The 25,728-nt window shown below is 42.9% G+C and overlaps 3 protein-coding genes across 6 annotated transcripts; all 3 read left to right on the forward strand.

The window, feature by feature from the left end:
- Positions 1-1,570: 1,570 nt before the first annotated feature.
- tdrd12 (tudor domain containing 12) lies at positions 1,571-18,631 on the forward strand. Its single transcript, XM_018660491.2, is given in 38 exon segments — positions 1,571-1,792; positions 3,174-3,338; positions 3,413-3,549; positions 3,654-3,773; positions 3,918-3,973; positions 4,085-4,170; positions 4,389-4,566; positions 5,214-5,278; positions 5,372-5,487; positions 5,560-5,625; positions 5,922-5,973; positions 6,090-6,190; positions 6,354-6,392; positions 6,522-6,590; positions 6,776-6,856; positions 7,091-7,151; positions 7,357-7,464; positions 8,875-9,060; positions 9,143-9,296; positions 9,372-9,499; positions 9,920-10,111; positions 10,184-10,312; positions 10,394-10,511; positions 10,615-10,754; positions 10,846-11,075; positions 11,197-11,278; positions 11,381-11,562; positions 11,638-11,773; positions 11,775-11,846; positions 12,172-12,264; positions 12,346-12,500; positions 12,578-12,856; positions 13,219-13,286; positions 13,431-13,503; positions 14,093-14,206; positions 15,791-15,944; positions 16,090-16,150; positions 16,267-18,631. Coding segments are annotated over 38 exon segments (4,344 nt in total). The 5' UTR covers positions 1,571-1,768; the 3' UTR covers positions 16,341-18,631.
- Positions 18,632-18,872: 241 nt separating this feature from the next.
- On the forward strand, positions 18,873-23,416 carry LOC108872680 (uncharacterized). 3 transcript variants are annotated; one of them, XM_018660492.2, is made up of 5 exons: positions 18,873-19,199; positions 19,290-19,550; positions 21,444-21,580; positions 21,784-21,917; positions 22,134-23,416. In XM_018660492.2, exons 1-5 carry the CDS (start codon positions 18,995-18,997, stop codon positions 23,161-23,163), a joined length of 1,767 nt encoding a protein of 588 aa, XP_018516008.1. In that variant the 5' UTR covers positions 18,873-18,994; the 3' UTR covers positions 23,164-23,416. The 3 variants fall into 3 exon arrangements, with proteins under 3 accessions (XP_018516008.1, XP_018516010.1, XP_018516009.1); XM_018660494.2 differs by lacking the exons at positions 18,873-19,199; positions 19,290-19,550 and adding an exon at positions 20,134-20,706; XM_018660493.2 differs by lacking the exons at positions 18,873-19,199; positions 19,290-19,550 and adding an exon at positions 20,721-21,290.
- A 162-nt stretch (positions 23,417-23,578) lies between these two features.
- faap24 (FA core complex associated protein 24) lies at positions 23,579-25,636 on the forward strand. 2 transcript variants are annotated; one of them, XM_018660463.2, is made up of 5 exons: positions 23,579-23,830; positions 24,663-24,805; positions 24,881-25,036; positions 25,124-25,388; positions 25,475-25,635. In XM_018660463.2, exons 1-4 carry the CDS (start codon positions 23,728-23,730, stop codon positions 25,373-25,375), a joined length of 654 nt encoding a protein of 217 aa, XP_018515979.1. In that variant the 5' UTR covers positions 23,579-23,727; the 3' UTR covers positions 25,376-25,388; positions 25,475-25,635. The 2 variants fall into 2 exon arrangements, with proteins under 2 accessions (XP_018515979.1, XP_018515978.1); XM_018660462.2 differs by having other exon boundaries at positions 25,124-25,636.
- Positions 25,637-25,728: the final 92 nt, after the last annotated feature.

Genomic DNA, 25,728 nt, shown 5'->3' on the forward strand with positions numbered 1-25,728 from the left:
GTTTTAGCCACGAAGTCCACGAGGGCTATCACTCATCCTGTGCAAATGACTGTTTATATATTTATATATTTTTATATATTTTTATTTTTATTTTTTTCTTTTTCCAGGGAGACATGAGGCACACAAATAAATCAACACTAAAAACCAGATGATTATGTATGAGGGTTCAAATGAGCCAAAAGCAGAGAGAATTAAGAGAGAAGAAGTTTTTAGTATAAAGGGCAGACAGCACGTGGAAAACAAAAAGGGGGGAATTAAAAACTAAAAACACTTGAATGAGTGTTGTATGAAAGGTATTCAACTTGATTTGATTAAGCTGAAGCGGCACATGAGCATCAGAAAATGCATTAGAATGTATTTTTCCACCCTGCTTTGAAAGCGTTTCATACACAAAAGGTCCAACAACAGGCCTTAGATTCATTTCCCCCCCAGAAAAACTGTATTTTTAAACTTTGTTGTGCCTTTGTAACTGTCGTTCAGCATCTCTGGTCCTCATTCTGACTCTTAGGTTTAAAAAAAAGAGAGAGATTTCAAAGGAAAACAGTAAAATCTTTATTTTGAGTACATTAAATTTTGGGTTTGTGCACAATATTTGGTGTGTCTGGAACCAGGTTAATGGCTTGTATCGACATAACGAACGATTGTAATGTTGCATTTTTACATTAGTGTTCTGGCGCTTCTTAAGTAAAGGCTCTAAATACGTCTTCAAAGGCAAAAACTCTTTGAGTTTTTGGGCTACCTTGCATCCACAACATGTCTTCTCTCAGACTAGTGGGAAGAAATCATCCAAAATACACATTTATGTGTTTATTTTACTACACATAGTCTATTTGTGTCTGTAGATTTCAGTTACAGTATTTTTAAAAGCTGTTTTTCTGAACCAGGAATCACCACTTCAGTAGCAGCTACATAAACCAAACTTTCCAGTTTTAACCCTGTCTATATTCTGAAGGTTTCTGCAGAGGGGTTTGTTTATATATTATATTTATTTTTATATTATATATATTAGTCAGAGCCTGATTTATAGAAAGTTTTAGTCCTAACATGGCAAAAAAAAAAAAAAGATATGTTCTGGCTGTTGGCAGTATTTTCTGATCTGTGGAATGATAAAAAGAGATCTCACTGTTAAAAACCTTTGGCTTTAATATGTCAACACAATAAAACAAGAAGTTTGAACCTTGTTTTATCCAGTGTTCTTTACATTTTAATTAGATAATACCTCATTTGCGTATGTAAATGTAACATTTCAGAAAGCTTTTAACACGTAAAGAATGTAAAGAATCAGCTGGGGAAGTTTCATGTTGATGCCTAAGCTATTACCTTAAATGTTTTTCACCTGCAGCGTCATCGCCCTCTCACCTGGGAGCTAATCTGCCTCGCCACAGCGACCTCTAACGGTCAGAATTGGAACTATACCTCCTTGTTTGCCTCACCGATTCACCGACTTTTCCCGTTAAGAAGCTCGGAAACAGGTACGTTTTACACTTTAAATTACAGGAGAAAAACCCACAAAACGTTACGTGTGTTAAAACCCGTCAAATCCCGCTTCATGTACGAACATTTATAGCTTTAGCCTTTAGCGAGCTAGCTTACTGCCCGGCGAGCTAACGGTAGCTAGCTAGCTAGTTAGCTGACAGCCGCGGGTCAAAATGTCGACTTCAGTTAAACTTTAAATCTTTATATTTGACTTTTAGCGAATGATGCAGTGTGTTTTCTTGCAGTGTGTGTTGTTGTTAAGACGTGGGTGTGGACGGACGAACCACACGCGATGTTGAAAATATCAATTTTGAAGGTGAGTGAGCTTTTTATTTACATTTCAACGGTAACGGTTGATAACGTTTAATAACCAGAACTCTGCCGTTAAAAACCGTTGTCTTGTTTTTTCGTCGTGTGTTTGATGTTGTGTGTTTCTGTGTATGTAAATCCTGTAAGTTTTAAAACGTATTTTCATTGTAAAAAAATGAAGTGGTTTTGCTGCAGTTTGGTTCCTAAAAAACATTGTTTTAAATGTGGCTGTAAAATTTACCTTTTCTTTTTTTTTTGATAAGACAAATAACAAGGGGAAAAGGATCATTGAAAAGTCATAAAGTCTCCTAAAATCTCCAGTAAATGTGTCCTGTACTGGACAAGCTCATTAATCATTAGACTAAAGACATTTGGACTAATTTATTTGAAATAAATCAATAAATAAATGACAGAGACATGCACCTTTTCATTTGCAACCATATATGTGGTATATATCCAAAAGAAAAATCAAACTAATTAAACTGGTTCTGTGTGTTTCTGTGCAGTTTACTAATATAGTAAATTATTTATAGTTAAATTGTAGTTTTTGTGGTTTTTCTGTCATGTTTTTGGCGTTGTCTCCTCCAGGTAAATCTTTTCGATTATAAAACTGTAATTATATTAAAAGATAGAATTACCACCTTGAGACTGTAGTTAATCAGTCTGTGAATTCCTGAATAATGGCCAAACATGTTTTGTGTGGTTACAATGACCTTGACCTTTGACCACCAACACAAGTCCAAGTGAACATTGAACACCTTGAAAAAAAATGCACTTTCAGAGCACTTCTTTAATTTATCTCCTCAGACTTTATCTTATTTAATAGAATTGGTATTTAATGTTTACTTCAAGGTCTCCTGGTGCACTGAGGCTTTAGTGTTGTTCCTCATTTGTAAGTTTCTGTGACCAACAGACCAACAGAAAGTTAGTGAGAGTTTGAAAGAGCGTGAGTAGAAACACAACGAGGCTGTAAAGGTGGACTGGTGAGTAGATGGGTTTTCATGTTAACGTCCCCGACAACCTCTGTAGTCTCATTTAGACACTCGTTAGCAACCGCCTTTTTTAAGACACGTAAAAGCTTCAAACATCAGGAGTGGGGGATTTACTGACCCATTTTATGTCGGAGAATAAAACCTGAAAATGTCTTGAGCTTGTGTTAAAACCACAGACCTTATTTCAGACATTTAATCGACTTTGGGACAAGGGAACTGCTAATGCTAACATGCTAACTTACTTCCTGGTTTTAGGACGCATTCTTGCACCACGTCTGATGTGGCAGTCAAAGGATTTTCTTTTTGCTCATTATAAAGAGATAATTTCAACATGTTGTAGTTTCTGTAGTCACATGAGCAGCTTCCTGTCTGAGACTTGTCTTTTGACCTCATCAGGTGGAGAACCCGTCCTGCCTCTGGGGTCGGGTTGTTCGGGGTCTGGGCGGCGACGTGGAGACGACAGAACAGTACAACAGTCTGCTGGCTCAGATGAACCTCTTCTACCACGACGTCACTCAGGACCTGCGCAAGCTGACGCCCACGTCGTTAGAGGAGGGACAGGTAACGCACACCTGCAGTGTTCTGACACACCTGGTCCAGGCAGGAGACGCCCTCCTCACTGTATGTCCTCTCAGGTGTGTGTGGTGTACTGGTCAGTGATGAAGACGTGGTGTCGGGCCGTGGTGGAGTCGGTCATCATGGACTCTGTGTCCTGTAAGGCTCGCTGCCTCCTGGTTGACCACGGAGAACGGCTCGTCGTCCCCTCAGACCAGTAAGACCAGAACGATGCGATGTTGTTTGTCTGTGTTATCGTCTACGACTGTTCACCTGCTGCTCGTTTTTTAACTTTCCTGTTTTTGTCTCGGGCCTGACGAGGATCCGAGTCGCCGCCAAGAACTTCCTTCAGTTGCCTTTTTGGGTGAGGAGGTTTCACCTGGCGGGAATCAAACCAACAACCCTGCGAGTGTCTCTGTACGAGGGGAAGGCAGAGCTCATGTAAGTTGAGTTTACTGTTTACCACTGGACTGCTGATGGATTTGTGAAGCACCGTACATACTTACAGGCTGTCCACAGTCTTTACAAAACAGTCTTAAGTATTATGAAATTAAATGAAGTCCCAGTTTGTGTTTTCCTCTGCAGTCCGTCCACTCAGTGGGACAGCTCAGCTACACTCTACCTGCACAACCTGCTACAGGGTGAGCAGCACGGCAGACAGATGAGCAGCAACTGTGGTGTTTTGTGTTTCGTTTAATTATATTTTTGGAGACTTCACGTGTTTTGAAAGTTTGCTTCATTTGACGTTAAAGCATCGACTTGGACAGAGGCTGTGCTGCTCGAGTCCAAGTCAGACTCCACCTCCATCGAGCTCTACCTCACCGTCGGGAACATCAAGGTGAACTTTGACCCCTCAGCAGGTCACATTAATTTAGAAGAAGAACTTGTTTTTATTTTTTTAGTTTTTATTATCTGCTCATTGTTGATGACGTTCAGTTTCTGTCACTTGTTTCTTATGTTTTACAGTTAGTGTTAATTGTGATGTCTGTTTTTACTTAAACCTGCTCAGAGAATCAGGTGAATAGAATTTTATATATTGTTTTTCTTTTTTTCTAGATCTGTGTGAACGACGACCTGGTGGCCAAGAAGTTTGCGTATTACAGCAGAGCGTCGGCTGAGAGCAGCAGCTTGGACGAGGTCGACCGATATCCCGTCATGTTGTCCTCCAGCATCTTAACCCAGACCGTCTCCAAGACCTCAAACAAGTCGACAGTACCAACCCAGCCACCTCCTGGTAAACACTCAGATGACAGCAGCTGCATTAGTTTACACTGGGTGTCTGTGAAGGTGGACACATGTCTGCTGTCAGCACGTCTGTGCGGTCGTAGACTTTGCACATAGATGTTTGCAGACAAAGACAGGTGACAGAGTTAATGTCATGCTGGTGTTTGTGGTTTTGCAGAAGCTGGAAATATAACGTCAAAGGTCAAACATTAAATCTTTATACACCCACATCCTCTGAAGCCAACGTCAGTGAAACTTCATGAAGTGATCACACTTCAGCTGAGAAAACTGTATCTGCTGAGTATCATGTGATAATGATTAAAACCTCAGAGCAGCCACTGAAAGGACACTCAGCTCAGATTCTTTACTCAGCCGTGATGGTTTTGATTTTTGACAGCTTTAGTTTTAACTGTATTCTGCTACTTATATCAATTATGTTTTGAATATTAAATTTGTGTCATGCTTTCAACGCCGCCTCCTCTCCAACCTTTTGTTCCTTCACAGATTGGAGATGAATATTTTCCCACTTTAAATGACTCTTTAGTAGATTTAAAAAGTCGCTGTTAAAGCCTTTATTTTGGTCCTTCCCCTGAGATAGGTCAGTGACTGTGTTTCATAGCAGCATCAACACTGAATCTAATCTGATTTCACCCTCAGTGATGTCAGAAGGTCTGACTGCAGCCGGAGCAGGTGATTGGCTGACGGCACCGTCTCCGCCTCAGGTCAGAGGCTCTGCTCACTGTGTTTACTGTCAGTGCTGCGGTAAAATATCCACACATCCTGACCTCTGACCTCTGACCTCTCTGCTGCTTCAGAGCCAACAACATGAGCTGAGGACCTGCGAGGGAGACGTCAGGTCAAAGGTCACAGAGGAACGGCTGTCTCCAGGCAGCCGATCGAAGGATGGCTCCGACCCTGCTGCTGCAGAGAGGTGAGTTTACTGCTGAACAGAAACACAGGTGAGGATGAGTGACGTCCCTGACCTGCCTCCATGTTGTTTCAGTGACTCATCAGACGACACCGACTCCTCTCTGGCTGCAGCTCTGACCAGAAACCTCAGTCTGTTCAAGTGAGAGCTGATCTCAGTCACACACACAGCATCTCTCATCTCGTTGTACATCATCTTATCTGACCGGTTCATACTGAGCTACATCCACACTAACGTGTCTTCATCTTAAAATGGAAACAGTTTCAGTTTTACAACAGAAAAGGATCTAGATTAGTGTTTGAGCTCAAAACTTCAAAGTAAAACGGGACCAGCAGCGTTTCCAAAAGTCTCAGAGTAGTGTGGATGCCAGATGTAACCATAGCAACAGTGATGTGTTAGTGTGGGTGTAGCCTGAGCGAGCGCCTCCTCTCCTGCAGGTTCCTGAAGTTTCTGAATCCTGGCAGCAGCTTCCAGCAGGCGGCTCGCAGTGTGAGTACAGTTACAGGTGGTTCATTCTCCTGGAGGCCGCTTGTTTTTATCAGGATCCTTTTCCCACAGAAACCCTTAACACAGAAGCCAAAGGTTTGTGTCGTTTTTCTCCTCAGCCTGAGGAGCTGAATAACTGTCGACCTGAAGAGACGGCTGCAGCCTCCGGCGTCTGCACCGCACAGGAAGCGTACGCCACCGACACGTCTGCAGACATTCTGTCAGTAGACTTTTCATTCGACCAGTTGTTACTCATCACTTTGTTATCCTGTGATTCCTGTGAACAGTCCTCTTTCATCCCACAGGCTTTTATCAGTGTAATTGTACATAAAACATTCCCCCATGTTTGTTTAGTTACACAGTTTAAACTCTTTACACAACAGTGAGCCTGAGGCAGCAGCTGAGGACGAGCTTCATATGAGGTGAGGAACTGATCTTAACATCAGTTAAACGAGTCGACTGTTTCTGTTTCTTTCATGTGGAGTGAACCGAACGGTCTCCCTCAGTAACTGCAGTCTTTATCTTCACTGTTACTTAAACTGTCTCATCAGTGATGGAAAACGTGGAGCTGCAGGTCTGAACAGCAGCCAGGCTGAAGATCTGACAGATGAAGACACGAGGTACAGACGTAAGACATCGCACCGGTCGATGTTTACAGGTCACATAACTGTTTACAGGTGTAGATATAATCCAGTCAGATTAGATAAAGATATTATCTCCATACCAGACACATTCTGACGTGAAATGGAAAGTTAACGTTGTGTTTCTGAGCTGACGGTTTAGACTCGCTTTCCCTGTCCTTCAGCAGCTCCAGTAGATCAGTAGAAACTGGACCAGCAGAGGCCGAGAAGGCGTGGAGGAGTGAAGCGGACTGGGCCTGTTCACGGTGAGCTGCAGCTCAGAGACGATTACATTTAACATCAGCATTTCATCTTAGCTTGTTCAGCAAAGATACAACAGGACAGGAGTGTTTCCTGTAAAGCACAGTGGTGGTTTGTAACTGTAAATCTCAGCCTGAACGATAAAGTAGTGTGATCGCTTGTAACTAAAACACATTAATAAAAGTAAAGTAGAAAGTAAAGTAGTAGTATTAGATTCTGACTGTTGTGTTCGGCCACAGGCTTTTGGAGTGGTTGAACCCGGAGCCTCTGAACCCTGATCCAGACGCTGCAGACAATGTGGTGAGTTTCCTAATTTCATCCTGAACCTCACAAAGGTTGAGGCCTGAGGTGGTGGTTATTCCTGGTTTGACGTGTCGTTTATTCAAGGAAGAACCGACAAAGAAAAACACCTTCAGACCACAGAGGACGCTGCGGCATCACACGACACTGGTCTTTATGATGATGTCTCCATATTTACAGTCCAGTGTCTCCTGACCGTCCTCAGGTCGTTCCCTGTGATCCCAGGAGGAATGGGATTCTGGTGCACTCTGCCCTCCCAGTCGAGCCCTGCAGCAGCCTGGACGACGCCCCCATCACTGATGCTCTCCGCTGGGTAAACAAGAATCTGCTCTGAGTGTTTGTTTGAGGCTGTTTAGAAAATATAATGAAAATAAGAGAAAGACTGAAGGTAGGAGACTTTAAGCAAACTCGAGAGATGTGAAACAAGAAATGGGAAATATCTTGTTCTGAAATTTAACAGCAGCTTTTTCCTGGGAAATCATGAAAGAGATAAGAGAAAGAATCCAGACGTTAATTTAACTTTGTTTAAAAAACCAAAACGCTGTATAAATAAAGTTTGTAGTTGATTATCTGTTTCATCATGTTGGGGTTTGGTCAGACGTTTGTTACTGTTGCTGATCAGAGACAGACCTGTGGAAAACCTACCTGAACCTGACCTGCATAAGATCATTTTCAAAACAGAGAGACCTGATCTGAGGACCTGAACACAGCCAGAGCCGACCTGAAAGACCTGAGAAAAACTCAGACAGAGTTTCCCCCAGAGTATTACAGTCCATTGGGCCGAGGCTGTCTGTTTGTATCAGGGCATGTTCAGACACAGGGCTGTTTTCACTGTGCTGAACTGACCCAGTGCGACTCAGGTCGTGGATCCTCAGAACCGAGTCAACCCGTGAAGAAGTGAAGTGAAGTGACCTGTGAAGAAAACAGAAGTGAGTTAGTTAAGTGCTTTACAGTAAGAAGAATCTCAGGTTTCACCTTGAACACCTGAAATCCACTTCCTGTCTGTTTTAGCATGAAACTGATCGATCCTAGAGTTCACACATTTCAGAGTCCGTTTGTTTAACTTTATTATTGTCATAAGTTCGTCCAACTTTAGCAGTGTTACTGTGTCATTTTGTTAAATGTTCTTGGTTGGTCTGTAATGATGCCGCCTGTTTTTATCTTTACTGTCATCAGAACTAGTTTGAATTATGAAGGAAGTGTGCACGCTGTAATTTACACCATCATTAAAACAGCATTTCTATCTGAGCGTCAGATATGTCGTCCATATTCTACTGTACCTCCACTGAAGCCTGAACAATGATGGATTTACCATTTATTTAGTTACTGTCCCCGGGTTTGATTTTTGATGCAGCAGAGGAGCTTCTATGCACAGGAGCTTTAATAGTCTGATCTAATGTTTTGACCAATTCAGTTGGAATCTTATTAGATCCATAAAGAGCAGGTTTATTCAGCGTTTTAATGATCCACAACCAGACCCTGAGACACAGAGACAGTTTGGAAGAAACAACAGAGACACTACCAGTGGTTTTCCGAACCGGACGGCTTTCAGCAGCATGGACGCCCTGGCAGCTGTGATCAGAGACGATGGGAGGCTCCAGATTCACATAACCCTCCCCTGATCGTAGTTGTTTTGTTGTGACAGTTTCTGTCAGGGAAGTTTATTTGCCCTGAAGCCGAGCCACACGTGTAAAGTTTGACACAGCGACCGATCTGTCTCCAGGTGCTGCGGAGGAAGCAGTACACCTCCCTCTCTCCAGCCGACCGTTACAGCTGGCCAGCTGTGGCTCGAGGCTGCAACACCGTCATCATCTCCCACAACGCCGACCAGCCGTTCAGCTACCTCGCCCCGCTCCTCACCCACATCCTGCTCAACTCCATCTACAGCTCCCTCACCTCCAGCACAGGGGTGAGTCGGTCAACACGTCGTTTAGTTATTGTTAAGACCTGTTGTTTTTCTGTACCCTCTGTGTTGATGTGTTTGCGTCCAGCCCGTAGCGGTGCTGCTGTGTCCGGGCTGGGAGAAGGTCCAGGCGGTGTATGACCTGCTGGAGGAGAGCAAGATCGTCCATATCCTCCACCCGTACGTCGTGCAGCTGGGTGTCGGGAAGGACGAGGCCAAGACCGTCAGGATCCCAAAAAACTGTGAGCGTCTTATTCTACCAGCGACTCTAATTTAAATCTCCAAATGTTTGTTATTAACAACCTGTTTTTACTCAGGCCTGCTGTTGGTGACGACTCCCTTCAGTCTGGTCCGTCTTCTGTCCTGTCACTGCTTCATGTTTATGCGTCTGTACCACCTGGTCCTGGACGGGGCTGACCAGCTCTTTACTCTCGCTCCAGAACAGGTGAACAGACAGTTTGCAGAGAGTATTTAACAGCTGACAACATCTTCTGAGGTTAAAGCTCATGTCATACCAGGTACATGGTTCATAAGGGTTGTACTTAGTTTCTTAATTAACCATTGGTGTTTTCAGCGTAACAGGCAATAAACCAATCAGAGCGTCATCTCATGTGCTCACACCTTAACAGATTATAACAGCTGATTTCCCAGCTTCTTCTAGCAGCTGGTCTCTCCTCCTTTATGCCCAAGAAATGGATGGATGCTGCTTTGCACCAGTGAAAGATTTGACCCCTTAATTCTCTAAACTTTCAGCTCAGGTTTCATTCATGACTTCGCTGTGGTAATGATAACACTTCTGCTTTTATCCAAACTCAGGAGAAAATGTTCCAAAGCATTTCCTAAAACCTGAATCCTCTCCGGTCAGATGGCGACCATCTTGCAGCATTTTCAGAAAGTGACCTCCAGGGAGGAGAAGGCGTCCTGTCCGAAGCAGCTCGTCGCTGTGGCGAAGCGATGGACCGGTCACATGGAGGGTTTGTTGACCAACCACATGCCTTCCCCCTGCATTGTCATGACCGTCCCTGAGGAGGCTGCTGTCTATGGAGACGTTCAGCAGGTCAGTCACTGTAGAGAAAACTTCATCCTAAAAGATTTTCACAGATTTTCAGGAATGTTTCTCCTCCTGCAGATCATCCTCATGACTCTAGAGAGCAGTAAGATCTCAGTGCTGTTGGGCGTGTTGGATTTTAACCCAGACGTCGGACAGAAGACTCTGATCGTAACCAACTCTTCACAGGAAGTGGAAGACGTGTTCAAGGTGAAACAACAACCTGAGCTATACATCTCAGTGCTGTCTCATCCTACTGTGAAGTTTTTCAGCGTCTTTTCTCATCTTCAGGCCGTGAGCAACAAATCAGCGTTCTGCCTGAAAACCCACCAGGGTTTAACGCACCAGTTTGACTCTGTCGTCCAGCAGTGGAGGAAAAACATCAGCCCTGGAACTCATGTCATTCTGGGTAATCTCAATATATCTGTGTGCTGCTAACAGGAAGATTCCTCCCTGAACATGAACATCCCTGCTATCCCTCTGTGATTCTATGATCGACCTTTGACCTGTAGTGACCACCCATGAGTGTCTGAAGTGTTTTGGGATCAGAGATGCAACCTGCGTCGTCCACTACGGCTTCCCCACCTCTCCCAAAGTGTTCGGCAGCCGACTCTTCTGCATGGCTGAGAACTTCAGGAACCTCTCAGAACGAGTAAAAACAAACAATAACCAAAGTTTCAGTTTTCACGTTCGCAGCTTCACATCTTCTCTGCATGAAAATCCTCTGTGACTTCTCCGCTCAGGTTTCCTCCCAGGATCAAACCGAGAGCCGCCCTCACGTTTCCAGGTCGGTGCTGCTGATCTCAGAGAGGAACGCCCGTCACGTGGTCGGGGTTCTGCGTTACCTGGGACGAACCAACGCCCCGCTGCCTCCCGAGCTACTGTCCTTCGCCCACGGCGTCCATGTGGCCCGGGAGGACCAGAAGACCAACAGACCTCTCTGCAGCTACCTGAAGAGCTTCGGAGTCTGCAGGTCTGCTTCGTAACTTCTTCACAAGAGAAAATGAAAAGTCATTCACACCTTTTTGAAGCTGCTGATTCATACATATTATAGTGTGATAAAGGAAACATAATGTGCGTGTTTTCCTCTGCAGAGACAGCAGTTCTTGTCCTGACCGTCACAGGTTCATTCCCCAGCTCGATCAGTCTGAGCTCCCGGCGTCTGGAGTCATAGAAGTGAGGATGTTTGCTTCTTTTTGTTTTGTTGTGTGAGCTTTATTCAGAGATTTCTGCCTCTGAGAATCATTGAGGTGAATTTGGGCCTGTGTTGTGTCTCAGGTTGTTCCTCTTTACATCAAGACGCCGTCTGTCTTCTATGGTCGTATCGTCAGGAAAGAGGACGGGGGTTTCGATGCTTTGGCATCTAAAATGGCGTCTTACTATGCTGATAAGAAACCAGGAGCCACAGAGATGCTGGAGGGAGGTTTTTACTCCGTGCAGGAGGACGATGTCTTCCACAGGTCTGACTTGACAGTTAGGCTCATTAAAAAGTAGCTCAGGTTGGTTTTCTTGAACGCCTGTAACTCCCCTGGCAGGGTGAAGATCCTCTCCATCCCCGACAGACGCGACCGACTGTTCTTCAGCGTCCTCGTTCGGTTTATCGACGTAGGGAAGGAGGAGGAGGTGAAAAACCATCAGATCCTTCAGCTGCCGGAGCAGTTTCAGTCTCTGCCCAGGACAGGCCGTGGAGATCATCGTCTGCAGGGTCAAACCAGCCGACGCCGAGATCAACTGGCACCCAAAGGTTCCTGCTCAACTCCTCACTTCACACTTTACCCATCCATCCACACCCTCAATACTGTGCTTACTACGCATCCTTTGTCTTTCATCCCTTCTGTCTTTATCTCTCTCTCTCATCCTTTCTTTCATCGTTTCAGTTTGCAGTTTTACTTCAGTTCTGAAAATTAAAGCTGTTCTCCGAGTTTAAACTGATGAAGCTCAGACGTTCAGTTTAAAACTTGTGAACATCAGTGATACAGAGGTGTCGTAGCTCCAAACTAAACTCACAGACCTGGTCTGTTTTAATGCAGAAACATCAGTCTGATTTACAGACGGCTGTTTTCCTGCAGGTCACCAGAGCCGTGAGCCAGAAGATCCGAGGTCTGCAGCACCGAGCCAGAGCAGTTCTCAGTCTGGGAAACACGGTCTTTGTTGATCCCATGGTAGGTTTTCGCCTGTCAGTTGTCTCCTCTGAGACGCAGACATGAACTCTGGACATGAAACCAGTTTTTTTCCCTGTCGAGGTCCGTGTGACCCACATCCCAGGAATGAAAACCGTCATCAACGAATACAACGTCCAATCTGAGATCCTGAACACTGGGATGGGAGTCAGCAACCCAGAGCACCTGGACCTGCTGAGGGCGCTGTGTCAGGAGGGCGAGGAGGCGGGTGTTTCTGGGTAAGGAAACACTGAACTGACATGTCAGGATTTACAGCAGCTTCCTTCACTAAATAAAAACTGAGTGTTGTCTGTAGACTGACGGATGTGTCAGCGTCTCTGGAGATCCGCATCAAAGCCGAGGAAGAAGTTCTGGCTGAAGTCTTCAGAGCAGCCGAGGTCAAGAAGCTCAGCGACCCTCCTCAGCTCGAGCCGTGTGAGCCACGAAGTCCAGGATCCTCAGCGAACCAGTCCCTGATCCCAGCACCACCAGACCCTGAACTCCACCTGGTCCCAGAGAGAGATGAGAAATCCCCGTCAGACGAACAGATAAACAACCACACAGCTGATCTGAAGTCAGCTGAACAGATGACCAGGTCGGTGTTTTTACTCAGATACATTCACCCATAGTACTCAAAAATTACCCTGGGATTTTTTCTTTAAAGGTTCAAAAACAAACAGAAAGAAACGTAGCATCAGTTCAGTATTTTAGTCACTGTTTTTCAAAGAAGTTCTGAGTCATAAATCAAGACAAAATACTTCCTCTGATATGTTTAAAAAAAAAGTATTGATTGTATATCAGCCGAGGAAATACCAGTATTACCTCAGCTCTACTGCTTCTGATGACTTGTAAAGTTTACAGTCATAAAATCATTGAAATATTATAAATATCAGGGAGCAGTGAGAGGAATGAGTCTTTGACCTCAGTGAGTCTGAAGTTGTTGATTTTAATGAACAGAAACAAAGATGGAGGAGAAATCTGCTCCACAACCAGCCTGTCTGTTCATCTCAGCTCCTGTGATAAAGGTAAAAATTCTTGTTAGCTTGTTCGCTAACGCAGTCTAAACATGAGTGAGATTCATAGACTGAACCGACAGAGTGATGTAGGATGAAACAGGAGAAAGTGATGAAAGTGTGTTTGTGTTTGTGTCTGAATGTGTTTACCTGCAGGTGACGATCAGAGCAGCAGACAACAGATCAACATCAGCACTAACACAACAGACAGAGATGAATCCACGAAAAGGTGAAAGATTTTTTAAAATGTGTTTCATTACAGCTGCAGAGGGCTGGAAAATTTACAGTCAATCTCCAGAAATTTTCCATGGGAAGTTAAACTGAGAAATTTAGAAAATACTGAATTAGAAATTAGACATTTGGGGTAATTTATTCTTTTTATTTTGGATTAAAACTTTAGTCAATTATTTTATTGGACAACAAACAACATGAATGTTAAATAAAACAAACATAAACTAGTTAGCCAGTTTATTCTTAGTATCTCTGCTAGCTGCTGTATAAACACGTTGATTTATTTTTTTGTTTGTTAAACTTCAACTGAATTTACATTAAATCTGTTGTTTTAATCAAGATTATGCTGCAAGATGTTTGTTTTCCGACTACATTGACGTTTCCTGTCACAGACTAACCTGCAGTTTGGCAAATTTCCAGTTTATTCCTGTTAATTCCCATAGAAAGACTTAAAAAGACTCATTCAGACTTGGAAAAAAAACTGTAAAACTTAGAGCAGATGATCCAGAATAAAGACGTGAAACTTTAAATTTAAAGTGGTTTAGATTTAAAACTAAAGGTGTTTATTTCTCCTCTGGTCGTTCCAGTTTCCATCCTCAGGTCCGCTGGCACCAGACGTCCGACTCTGTGATCGTGACGGTGAAGCTGATGAACCCGGAGGCTCAGCGCTGCGACTTCTACCCGGACCGAGTCGTCTACAGGTCTGTGAGGAGCAGACCTCCACCCATCACTCACTTACTCCACCTCACATCCAACATTCAGTGGAGCTGTTTATCCAGAGCTCTTTACACCGGTGGGAGCGGGTACATGTTCAGCTGGCCAGCCTCTGTGTGAATTAAACTCTCACTAACATCAGTTTAAACCGTGGTTGATGTTCGGGTGGTGGAGGGACACTGGGTCACAGTTCATAATGAAACCTCATCCACAAACTCTGTTACAGTTAAATCTGTTGTTTCTGAATCAAATGAATCTGTTACATCATGTGACATTAAATGTTTTGCACTGACGACTGTTTAAAAAGATGAACGACGTGACGGCTCCTGAAAAACTGAAGCCAAAACATCTAGATCGCCCCCTGGTGGCCGGCTGCAGTACACGTCATAAACTCTAAACTAAAGTCTAAAACACTGAAGTTCATGGAAAATCACTTTTTTCCAAAGATGTTTTTTGTTGATTTCTGTCGTCCGCATCATGTTGAAACATCATGATTGACAGCTGTGGCTGACTCCTGATTGGTCGAGCAGGTGTATGGGTGGGACTTTGATATCACTGCTTCAGGTGATGTCACCAGCACAAACATGGCAGCGGCCGTGTCCGGGATATTTTGGCCAGTGGGAGGAAGTGGAGGCGGGTCGTCCATCTTTATATTCAGTCGTTGGTTTCCTTAGACGAATTAATTTAGTTAATTTAGTTAATTAGTGGTTAGTTCTGAGATGCTGCTGTTAGTGGATTCATTAAGTTTCTGTGATCATGTTCTCCAACTTTCTTGGGCAAACACTTCAGCTTGTAATAAAATGTTTTAAAATCAGTTTTTAGCGTCACATTGTTATTATACAACAGTCAGTCATCAACATTATTCTTTTCATTTACAACCCGTCTGCTTCACTGTGTTGTTGAACATCATCAGAAAACCAACAAGCTCGTACCACAGCATCAGCACCAGTCGAGTGTAACAGAACATTTGTTGCCTGTAAACTACACAGGTCAGCGAGCTAACTGAAGCTGAAAAGGCAAAGTGAGTCTGAACAGTCACAGTTTTTCATGTTCATAAGTTTCCTTCCTTCCTCCTCCAACTGGTTGTTCTCTGGAACCTGAACAGACGTGGAGTGATGACGACTGGAAGGGAGGAAGGAGTGGAAATTTATTACACAGAAACAGAAATAAGCTACAAAATATTCTATAAAGCAAAAAAATCAAACATGGAGATTCATCACTTCAGGTCTGTCTCTGAAATTTGGCTTTAAAATATTGTTTATATATTAATATGTTTATACAGAGATTGTGGGAAATCTGCTTTGTCTAAATGTGAACAACAAATGCTTCTGATCACCTCTAAAGCTCACTAACTAATCTGTTGTATTTGATTTAAAACAACAGGTTTTAGTTTTTACTGGCCAGGATATTTCTCATGACTCCATCCTCACTACTGAAGTTCTACTCATGAATATAAATACACTCGTCGCCCTCTGATGGACTCGCTTCCTGCCTGAGGATTTGAGGTCGGCCGTCCTGAGTCCTCTCTCTGTGATCAGATTAACGCTCTCCTCTCCTCTCTCTGTGTTCAGTGGCAGAGTGAACGGTCGGTCCTACAGAGCCGACCTGGACCTTCATGGGAACGTCGCTGCGGACCGATGCTGCTGGGAAATGAAGTCCAACGAGCCGGTTCTCAAACTGGTCAAACAGGAGCAGGGATACTGGGACAAACTCCTCAAGAACAAGGTAGTGGTACTGACAGTTATGTGCTATGTGGTATTAAAAAGGTCTTAGATTTTCTGAACACTGCAGAGACTTCATTAAATCAACAATCTTTTGGAAACATTTCCCTTCATAAAATTATGGGGAAAAACTATTTTTCTTCCCTCAGAATATTTTTGTGAGTTATGATATGGAGCACTTTGAAGATGATGAAGACACAGCACCAAATGGTAAAACCTCCTTCTTTAATTTGTAATTTTAAATCCAAGAGAATCATGTGAAGTTTATGTCTTTTATACCTTCTGTATTTTCGGCTACACTGTACTTGTTGTGTTTTGTTCTGCAGATCTGTGGTTTGTGGAGAACACAGGAGAGAATAACTGGTATGTGAACTCAGAGAGTGGCAGTGAGAGTGACTAAAGGTGTTTTACAGTGTGTTGGTATTTGTGTTGTGTAGAAACATCTGCAGTGAATTTAGTGAATATTTAACCTTTATATTGTGTCTGACTGCAGCAAATCTGATTTATAAGTTTGTCACGTTTGTCATGTTGTGGAAGAATTTCCCAGATTCAATTGCTTTATTTTTCTCATTTCCAGTGTTATTTACATTAGAAATTTGCTGTGGCCTTCACAGTCACCAGATCTCAACCCAACTGAGCTCAGGTCTGTCTGTAAGGAAGGCAGTTTATTAGGAACACATAGCTGAACCTAATGCAGTATAATAGAACAGTCCTGCAGTAAATCCTCCTTCATGAGGATTACAGTGATCAGTTTGTGTCTCTAAACTGTCTTAGAGGTGCTGATTTATCTTTCTGGTCATTTTGGAGGCTGCAAATTGTGGTGCTGTTGAACTGTATTGCATTATATAGGCAGGTGTTTCTATTATTTTGTCCATCAGACTCAAGAACAGAAATTCAGGTTATAATTTAATATGACATTTTCTACAGGTTTGTTCATTTCTGCGTTTCCAGCTGTGAGTAGCTCCTCCAACAAAAACATGGTGCATTCAGAAAGTATTGAGACCCCTTCACTGTTTTCACATGTGAGTGTGAATGGTTGTTTGTCTCTAGACTAGTGATCTGTCCAGGGTGTATCCAGCCTCTCGCCCTGTGTCAGCTGGGATTGCCCAGATAATGGCAGCATAGATAATGGATGGAGGATGGATGGAAAAGCACAAACAGAATTTTAGAAATGTTTGCAAAGTTATTGAAAAGGAAAATTTTAAATATATTGACATAAGTATTCAATCAATTGACTTTACCACAGGTGAACAAGAGAAATGGGTGGAACCTAAAGTAAATTTTAAAAGTGTCATAGCAAAGGTTCTGAATGCTTATGTCAATGTGATTTTCCCTCTTTAATCACTTTATAAAATTACAGAGGAATAGAGGTTGCAATATAACAAAATGTGAAAATAAAGTGAAGGGGTCTGAATACTTTCTGAATGCACTGTAACTGCAGCTGTCACTACAGTTGATTTTACTCCACTAATAACACATGCTACAGGGCAAGTTTGTTCACCTGGGCTCATGCTCTCTGGAGCTCAGCCTGCCGGCTGCTTGATTTCATATTTAGATCGTAGGTGACGGTTGGAATGTAGATCGATTGGTAAAATGAAGGCATTGCCTTCCAGCTCAGCTCCTTTTTCAATAGAACAGTCTGGTACAATGCCTGCATTACTGCTGATAAAGCACAACCCAAATTCACAAATCACATTGATTCAATATTTGAATCAATGTGATTTGAGACCAGGTAATGAAGATTTAAAGGAAGCAGAGAATATTTATTTTTAAGATGCAGCTGAAAACTTTTACATTTTTTTGATCTCTTATTATTGGTTAATATTTTGTTAGTAGTTTAGTTTTTGGAAGTGTAGTAAAGTTTGTGTAGCGACAGTTAGCAGTGCTGTGTGTTACAGGCTGTTTCTCTGATTTGATGATGTACTTGTGGTTGCAGAGGTGTAGAGTGGATGTTGAAAACAACCAGAATTTTGTTAATTTAAGTCATTGTGACAGTATTTGTTTTCAGTATAAATATAGAGACATCTGATTGTTTTCTCTGACATTTGTCATTTTCAGTTTTACTCCCTCTGTGAAAAAATGCTGTGACAGATTATTGAGGATAATATATGAAGTTTCAGGGTCCTTATTTTCATAGTAAAACGGTCTGTTTTCTGTTATTAAATTCTGTCAATTAGATTCTGCTATTAATGTTTTAATGTATTGTAATTCAGTTGCAAAACATTTTTTGACTTCAAGATTTGAAAGCAGTTATCGCCCCACAGCTCTTTTGAAAATTACAGAATTAGGAAGCCCTGTTTCCTGTCACCTTATTGAGCTGTTCCACATATTGTTTCAGCATCTCTCTGCTTACATCAGAGTTGGGTTAAATAACAGAGAGGGAGGGTGACCTAGGATAAGAGGTACAGATTTCATTTGGATGGATATATTATTTTATAGTCATATGAGCAGTTGTCTACTTGGCCTTTTTTGTGATCCATCTTTGTTGTTTAAAGGTGCTGTAGAAATAAACTTGTTTTTCCTGGCCTCATTCCATTTTAGCCTCTTTTTTAAAGTCTTTTATTTAAATTATATTTTAATGTGTAATAATTTTAATGGCTTTTTCAGACTTGAGAGTTAACTGTATATTGCTCCATCTGTATTAACTGAAAACTTGACTAAAATATTGTTTAATGGCTTTAAGAGAGTTGACTGACCTTTACAATATATTTATGACATCCGGAAGTCTTCCGCTGTTTAGGTCACGTGATTTCCGTTTAACTGTGGAGATGCTATTATTATTAACTTTTTAATAAATGTATTCATTTTCAATGGCTTATTAAGAAAAAACACACGTTTCGTGATCATAACGAAAAAAGTTCGGAGCTGCTTGTTGCGAGTGCCTTTTGCGGACGTCCGCCATTCTGTCTGCAGCTAGGTACTCTTGACGTCACGCAGTCCCGACACGCAACAGTTGAAGACAAAACACCGCCATATTGGCAGGATAGCGCGCTGTTCGAATTACAACCAGGCTCGCCACAGCTGGCTCATCTCTGCTGGCTGTACCCATGAAACATGGTGGATAGCTGTTGTGCCCCAGGATGCAAGCATAATCGGGGAGAATCAAAGGGCAGAGCGTTTTACCGGATTCCCAAAGACCCTGAGAGACGACAGAGATGGATTTCTGCCATAAAACAAGCTAGGAGCGAGCAGAAGAAAACAAAGCCATGGGAACCCAAACACAACGGATTCCGCTTATGTAGTGACCACTTCATATCAGGTACAGATTCCTAATGTTAATGTTTTGTTTATTTAGATGCATCTACAGCCAATAAACCTGTAACTACATGTGCATTTACTGATGTTTCAGGTAAAAAGAGCGACAACCCTCTGTCACCCGACTACATCCCATCCATCTTCAAACATATGTCATCCCCAGAAAAGAGAAGAAAAAGGCTGCTGTTGGATGTATTCAACAGAGAACAGAAGAGCAGACTCCAAAGAAGAGAGCAAGCTAAGAAGTCATCAGCTGCTGAAGAAGCTCCATCAACCCACATGGAACTTGAAAATGATTCCCAGCCTGTTCCTGATGATAACAACAATCCAACTACACTGTGTTCCAGTGAAAACAGTAAGAAACATATTAAATCTCTTGAGTTGGAAAATGTGATCTGAAAATGTTGTTAAAAGTGAAATTGAATAGAACTTGAGTCTGCAAGACGGTGATAAAAAGGGTAATATTCCCACTGGTTTACCAACCATGGCATTTGCCTGATAACTGCTGTTTAAAGTGTTATTGGTAAATCATAAACAGACTAGTCATCAATATTCATCACGAAGTCACGAAGTTGTAGGCTCTCAGAGACTTTTTTGATCCATTAGTATAATGCAATTCAAATAGGCATTTCAATTTAAAATAAAATACAGTTCACATCAGTAATGCCAGAAACTAAGCAAATGGCAGCAGCATAAACAAAACAACAACAGTCAGTGGTCAGTCAGGAACTAAGCTACATAGATAATTATAAAGATATACTGCTTTTTAAAATGACAGTATTGTAAGTATTTTATAGAAGTTTAAATCATTAAATGTACATATTAGTGTGCTTTTGAGGACATGATATGTGTTATGTTTTCATATGATATATTTTGGAAGTTAATCTATACTGAAACATATTCCAAAAGATCCTGGTCAGTCTACATGAGAAAAACAAATGTTTAGTTGTTTCAATATGACAGTACAAATATTCAAATCTAAATTAAGTCATTGACTTAAGAAATTCTTAGGTGAGGGGAACTGTGAGGGGAAGCAGGACTTTCAGACTTTCCGGAGCAGGACGAGGGTGAGTTGGTCTATAATGCTCGTGAAAAGCGCATCGGGGACATTGGGTCAGTAATATATCGTTCAGTTTCCGTGGATTTAAAGTGTGAGGTGAAGTCTGACCTCTTGAAATCGGTGCCATTCATTTCTGCTCAGGCTTCTCTTGCCAACATGGCGGTGTAAACAAACCGCGTCACGTGACGCCCTACTGACCGCTCTGCTCGGTGCCTCTGGACTCCGATCCAGTAGGTGGCGCTGAGGTTTGGATCCGCCAGTAAACGGAAGAAGTGTTGACCGTGTGTTTTGGTTACACGGCTGTGCTGTTGTGTATCAGGCTGTGACTTCTGTCAGAGGAGGAAATATGGTCCAGACTTTTCTTCCCATCGTTTTCCGGGTGGTCTCCCCTCCCACCAGGCAGAGATCGACAGAGTAAAGATGTTGGAGGAGTGTGTCGACCCTTTTTCAGGTAATTACCTGTAGTAAAAACTTTTGGTGCGTTCCATTTACATCATTAGTCGCTCGCAGCAAAGCCTTTGCTTTACCTGTTGCTCGATAGACAAATTTAAAACAAATATGCACTCAATCTGAATCAGTTGTCAACGGTAGATTTTGAAACTTCCAACTTGGAGTTCGGAAATTTCGAGTAAAAGTGAAACGCACCAGAGCTCGGGATCGTGACGTAAGTAATGCAATGCATTATGGGCCGTTTGTTCACACAAGCGCGAGCAAACGGGAATGTAGACTGGAAGTAGACGGAGATGTGCGTTGCTTTTTTAAGTTTTAAAGGTCAAAATGGAGCTTAAAAAGTCAGAATGGTGAACTGTTGTGTGTTACAATGTCACAGCCGCACACACGACCGAAATGGAAAACCGTTACGGAACGGTTTGAGTTTTTTCCGCTTTCCGTCATGGAAGCAGCACCAAGGAGCTCAGATCTCCGAGCTAACAAAGACGCGTCGCATGGCTTGGATAGCAGCTGTTAGAAGGGAAGACATCACTTTCACTAATATTTCTGCTAACATGTTTGTGTGTTCGCGGCATTTTCATAGCGGTAAGTTATCATCAAAACATATTTAACTGTTGTAGTAACATGTCATGGGGCTGTTGCTAGGTTATACACCTGACGTAGATGTGGCAGACATCTTGGCTGTAACTACATGGCAACATGGCTAACTTAAACAAATTGTTTGTGCTTTTGTTTTAGGCAAACCCGCCTATGAAATGATACAGTGTGATCCTGACTGGGTCCCGTCTTTACATCTCGGGCACACAGAAGTTGATGTGGCCAACTCTAATGACCCTTACCAACAGAAAACAAAGAAGCTACAAGCTCCTGCTCCTGTATGCTATCTTTATTTTGATTTTGGTTCTGGTTCATTTATGCTATTTTTTTTCTTTGTTCAGCGTTTTTTTAGTGTCTTCGTCCTTGTCACCTGTAATCGTTTATGATGTGGTTCTGTGTGAACAACAGCATGGCGGTGACTACCCAGAATGTAACGTAAATCCTGGCTTCTCAGAAGTAACACTGTCCTGTTTCCTAACAGGTCTCTGACAAACAGTTTACTGAGGACTGTAAAGGCAAATCCATGAAGAGTTTGACCAAATGGAGACGGAGGAGACAGATATTATATACAGGCTGGCAACCTGTGACCAGGAGGATCAGTCAGGTACACAACAGGTGAGTCTCTCCACACCTGCATGATCAGTGTCTTGTGTGTTCGCTGACCTAAAACATACAGAAACTATATATGTTTGTGTAGTTACTCTCTTTGCCAGAAGGGGGAGACAAAGGTTCTACTCTGCAGGTTTAACACTGAAGAATGTGGTCAAAGAGAGTTTGTTATTTATGTTTTAGCTTGTGTGTCTGACTGTGTGTGTTTTCTGTCTCGCACAGTTCTCACGCTGCAGAGGTGCGTCACGATCACGACTATTCAAAGAATCCACAGAGCGAGCAGGCCACGCAGACGGAGCTCGATCACCTGGAGGAAGGTGTGCTGAACAGTAATCGGGTCCTTCTTCAGCGCCTCCAGTTTGAGCCGGAGCTGATCACGTTTTACACTGGATTTAAAGACTACAGCACACTCAAAGCATTCTACTCAGCTCTGCAGCCAACACCAGAGATTATCTGGAAGTGGAAGCGCACGCTAGAACTGAGTTACACTGAACGCAGCGCAGCGGACTATGGCGGGTTCCCTGAACAGCGCCTGTGTTTGTTTGATCAGTTGTTCCTGTTCCTTTGCTTTGTGAGGCGAGGGTTTCTTCCCGTTGACGTATCTAAACAGCTCATGTCGGAGGACGTTGTGCGGACGACCTACGTAACGTGGTGCCACTACCTCTTCTTCATGCTGGGGGCACTGCCAATATGGTCGACTAGGCAGACTGTGGACGAGTTAATGCCGCCATTCTTCAGAACAACCTTCCCCAAAACACGGGTGGTGCTTGACATGACTGAAATCCATGTCCAGCCGCCGGCACACAAAGCAAAGTCTTCCCACCACAAAGCCTCCAAAACTCTAAAGTCCCTGTTCGGTGTCAGTCCATCCGGTGCCATCAGCTTCGTCAGTGGCGTCTTCTCATCCTCTGTCTCGGACGAGGATGTCATCAGGGAGTCTGGGATTTTAAACCTCCTGGAGCCGGGTGACAAAGTGATGGCGGATAAGAGCTTGGACGTCGGAGACGTCCTCGATGTGATCAGCGTGAACTTTGTCACCCCCACATTCTCGTGGCCAAACGGACAGTTGAATAAAGACAATATGACGCACACGCAAGACATTTCCTGCCTGAAAATCCATGTGGCGAGGGCGATCAGTCGCGTCAAGGAGTACCACATTTTTGATGACGTTCCCTCTGCTCTTTGTGGCTCAGTCAGCCAGCTGTGGACAGTCTGCGCTCTGCTCACAAACTTTCATGGACCTCTGGTTTAGTCCTCTTTGCTTACTGCACATTCATTAGTAAAATCTGTAAAAACATACAGGTTCTTCACTCCATTGTTTGCACTGATAAGTTTATTTTTACACTATAAAATTTTGCTCTTTGTACAAATATTTGTCTGTGTGTAATACTGGCAGATAAACTCAGTTGTCAGTTTATTAGGAACACCTAGCTAGACTCAGGTTCTGATGTTAAAGTTCTGATTCTACATTGTTGTTTTTATTAAATAAAACAGTGTTAATTGTCTTCATGTCTACTTTTCAATCTAAAAACACTTAATACGCAAACATGTACAAAGAAAATACAAGTGTTATGAGTATTCAAGTTAAATTTGGATGGTGCAGTTTTCCTTCCGTCCTGCAGGGGGCGATGTGGGGGCGCGCGTCCGTCAATCTGCGTCAACTGAAGACAAGAAGAAGAGATGTAAACATTTTGGAGGCAAAATGAAATGTTACTCGGCTGAAGTTAAAGTTTTGACACGATCCTGAGAGCGTTAAATGAACACGTAGCTTATACAACCGTATTAAAGAGCTGAAACACTCGCCGTTTTTAGAAAAATGGAGACCAAAGCTCCTGTTTTACTGAACGCGGTTCCTCCTTACGGACATGTTATTGCCAGCGAGAAATGGAGAAACACGTCCCTCATTCAAAGCTTGAAGGGTAATTAATTATTTTATTCATGAAACAGTCTGATACCAGCTTTCGAGCATGTAACGTTAGCTAGCCGTTTGTTGCTCTGTCTTTTGCCCGATGGCAACAAATGTGTCCCAACTTCCATTTGCAATAATCTATATTTATGGTTATTTAGCTTTTAAAGCTCAGTCACACCTTCTACCTTATAATTTTACATGTTTTCTGTTATTAATGTGTCCAGGCTTTAATTCGGCTCAGATGCCACCAACTACAAATATCTGAATAATGTAATAAAAGTGAAATTTCTACAGTCAGTTGGGTCCTCTCTGTAGTGACTGTGAGAAATTTGGTCATTTTACAGAAAAAAAAAACGCTGTTAAGTGGGTGGTATCAGTGCCGACAAGAAGAGTGTGTATTAAACCATCAGACAAGTCTCCTAAGAAAAACATATTTTTTAATATAATCGTCTTCTGATGAGTAGAATGAAATTTGGTACAGTTTTTAAAAGGAGTTCTGCGTGACAGGCGAATGCCCACTAAAACCTCCAATGACATTAAGTGGATACTGTGAAATGTATTTCCTCCTTCAAATCTGAACACTGGAGCTTGATACTAAAGTTGGAGAAATGTTTAATGTAATGTTTTTCAACATTACCTAAAATTTAAATTTATTAAAAGATGAGTAGATTAGTCGATTTGTTGAGTAGTAAACCAGAGTTTTGAGTCAATAACTTGGCCTAAGTTTACTGATTCTCTAATGTGAATACTTGCTGGATTCTTTTGTGATGCTGAACTTGAGGATTCTCCTGAACTGAATGTGGAGAGAATTCAGTCATAAATAAACTCTACCTCTGCTGCAGGTGGAGGTGTGAAGATCCTCTTTGAGACTGAGCTCGGCGTTGCAGATTTTCACCTCCCCAACAAAAGCTGCATCCTGTACGTGTCCGAGTGCGACATTATAGCAGCAAACAGCTACAAGAGGAAACTGGTTCGCTACAGAAACGTGAGTTTACTGAAGGAGGCGTCTGACAGAGCAGTTCTTTGTTGAGCTTCATGATGAACTGTGTTTTTATTTCAGGCCAGCAGCAGTTTCCAGCAGCTGGTGTTGGTGGAGAACACCCGACTGAGTGAGCAGTACTTCTCCGCTGTGCAGAAGTTTGTGGTGTTTGACCTCGGCCTGACTCTGCTGCCGGTCAGCGGGCAGACCGAGGCCTCACAGCTCATCACTCAGATGGTAAGTAATGAAGGTTACACGTCGTCGTAGCAGCAGCAGCCTCTGGTGCCGACGCTGACTTCCCACCCTGCCTCTGGTCGCCTCCAGGTCCACGGGAACCGCAGGGAGAACCCCTTCAGGAGGACGAGCTCCTCTCGGCTGTTGGACCCGGCCGTCCTGGCTCTGGTGCAGCAGGTCCCAGGGGTGGGGAGGGTCAAAGCTCTGGCCCTGCTGCAGCGCTTCTCCAGCATCCAGCAGCTCTGCAACGCCGCCCCCGTCGAGCTGGAGCCCGTCGTGGGTCAGGCAGCCGCTCAGCAGATCCACAGCTTCTTCCACAAACCCACTGCTGCTGGAACATGACGGTGCTCTGCAGGTTAGTTATGAAGATATTAAAATAAAAAACAAACACGTGAACGTCGAGGAAACGTATAAGAAAAATCAGAGCATCTGCTTTTTTAGGATTCATCCTCTTGGGAACATGAACACCTGTCCCATCACGCCCCGTCCTGCTGCTAAATTGAGTTTGGTCATTGACGTTTTCAGCTGATTTGCACTCTGCACTTTTGTCTTCACAATAAAGAAATATCACTTTTTTGAACCCAAGTTTTTATTCTGTATTCCTGATTTCTCATGAATTAAATTTTTATTCAGAGTTAAGATTGTGTGAATGAAACTGGGGTCAAATTAACCCTAAAGTTGTCTCTCAGAAGTCA

The sequence above is a fragment of the Lates calcarifer genome, linkage group LG10 (genome assembly GCF_001640805.2).
Source record: "Lates calcarifer isolate ASB-BC8 linkage group LG10, TLL_Latcal_v3, whole genome shotgun sequence".
Classification (NCBI taxonomy): Eukaryota; Metazoa; Chordata; class Actinopteri; family Centropomidae; genus Lates; species Lates calcarifer.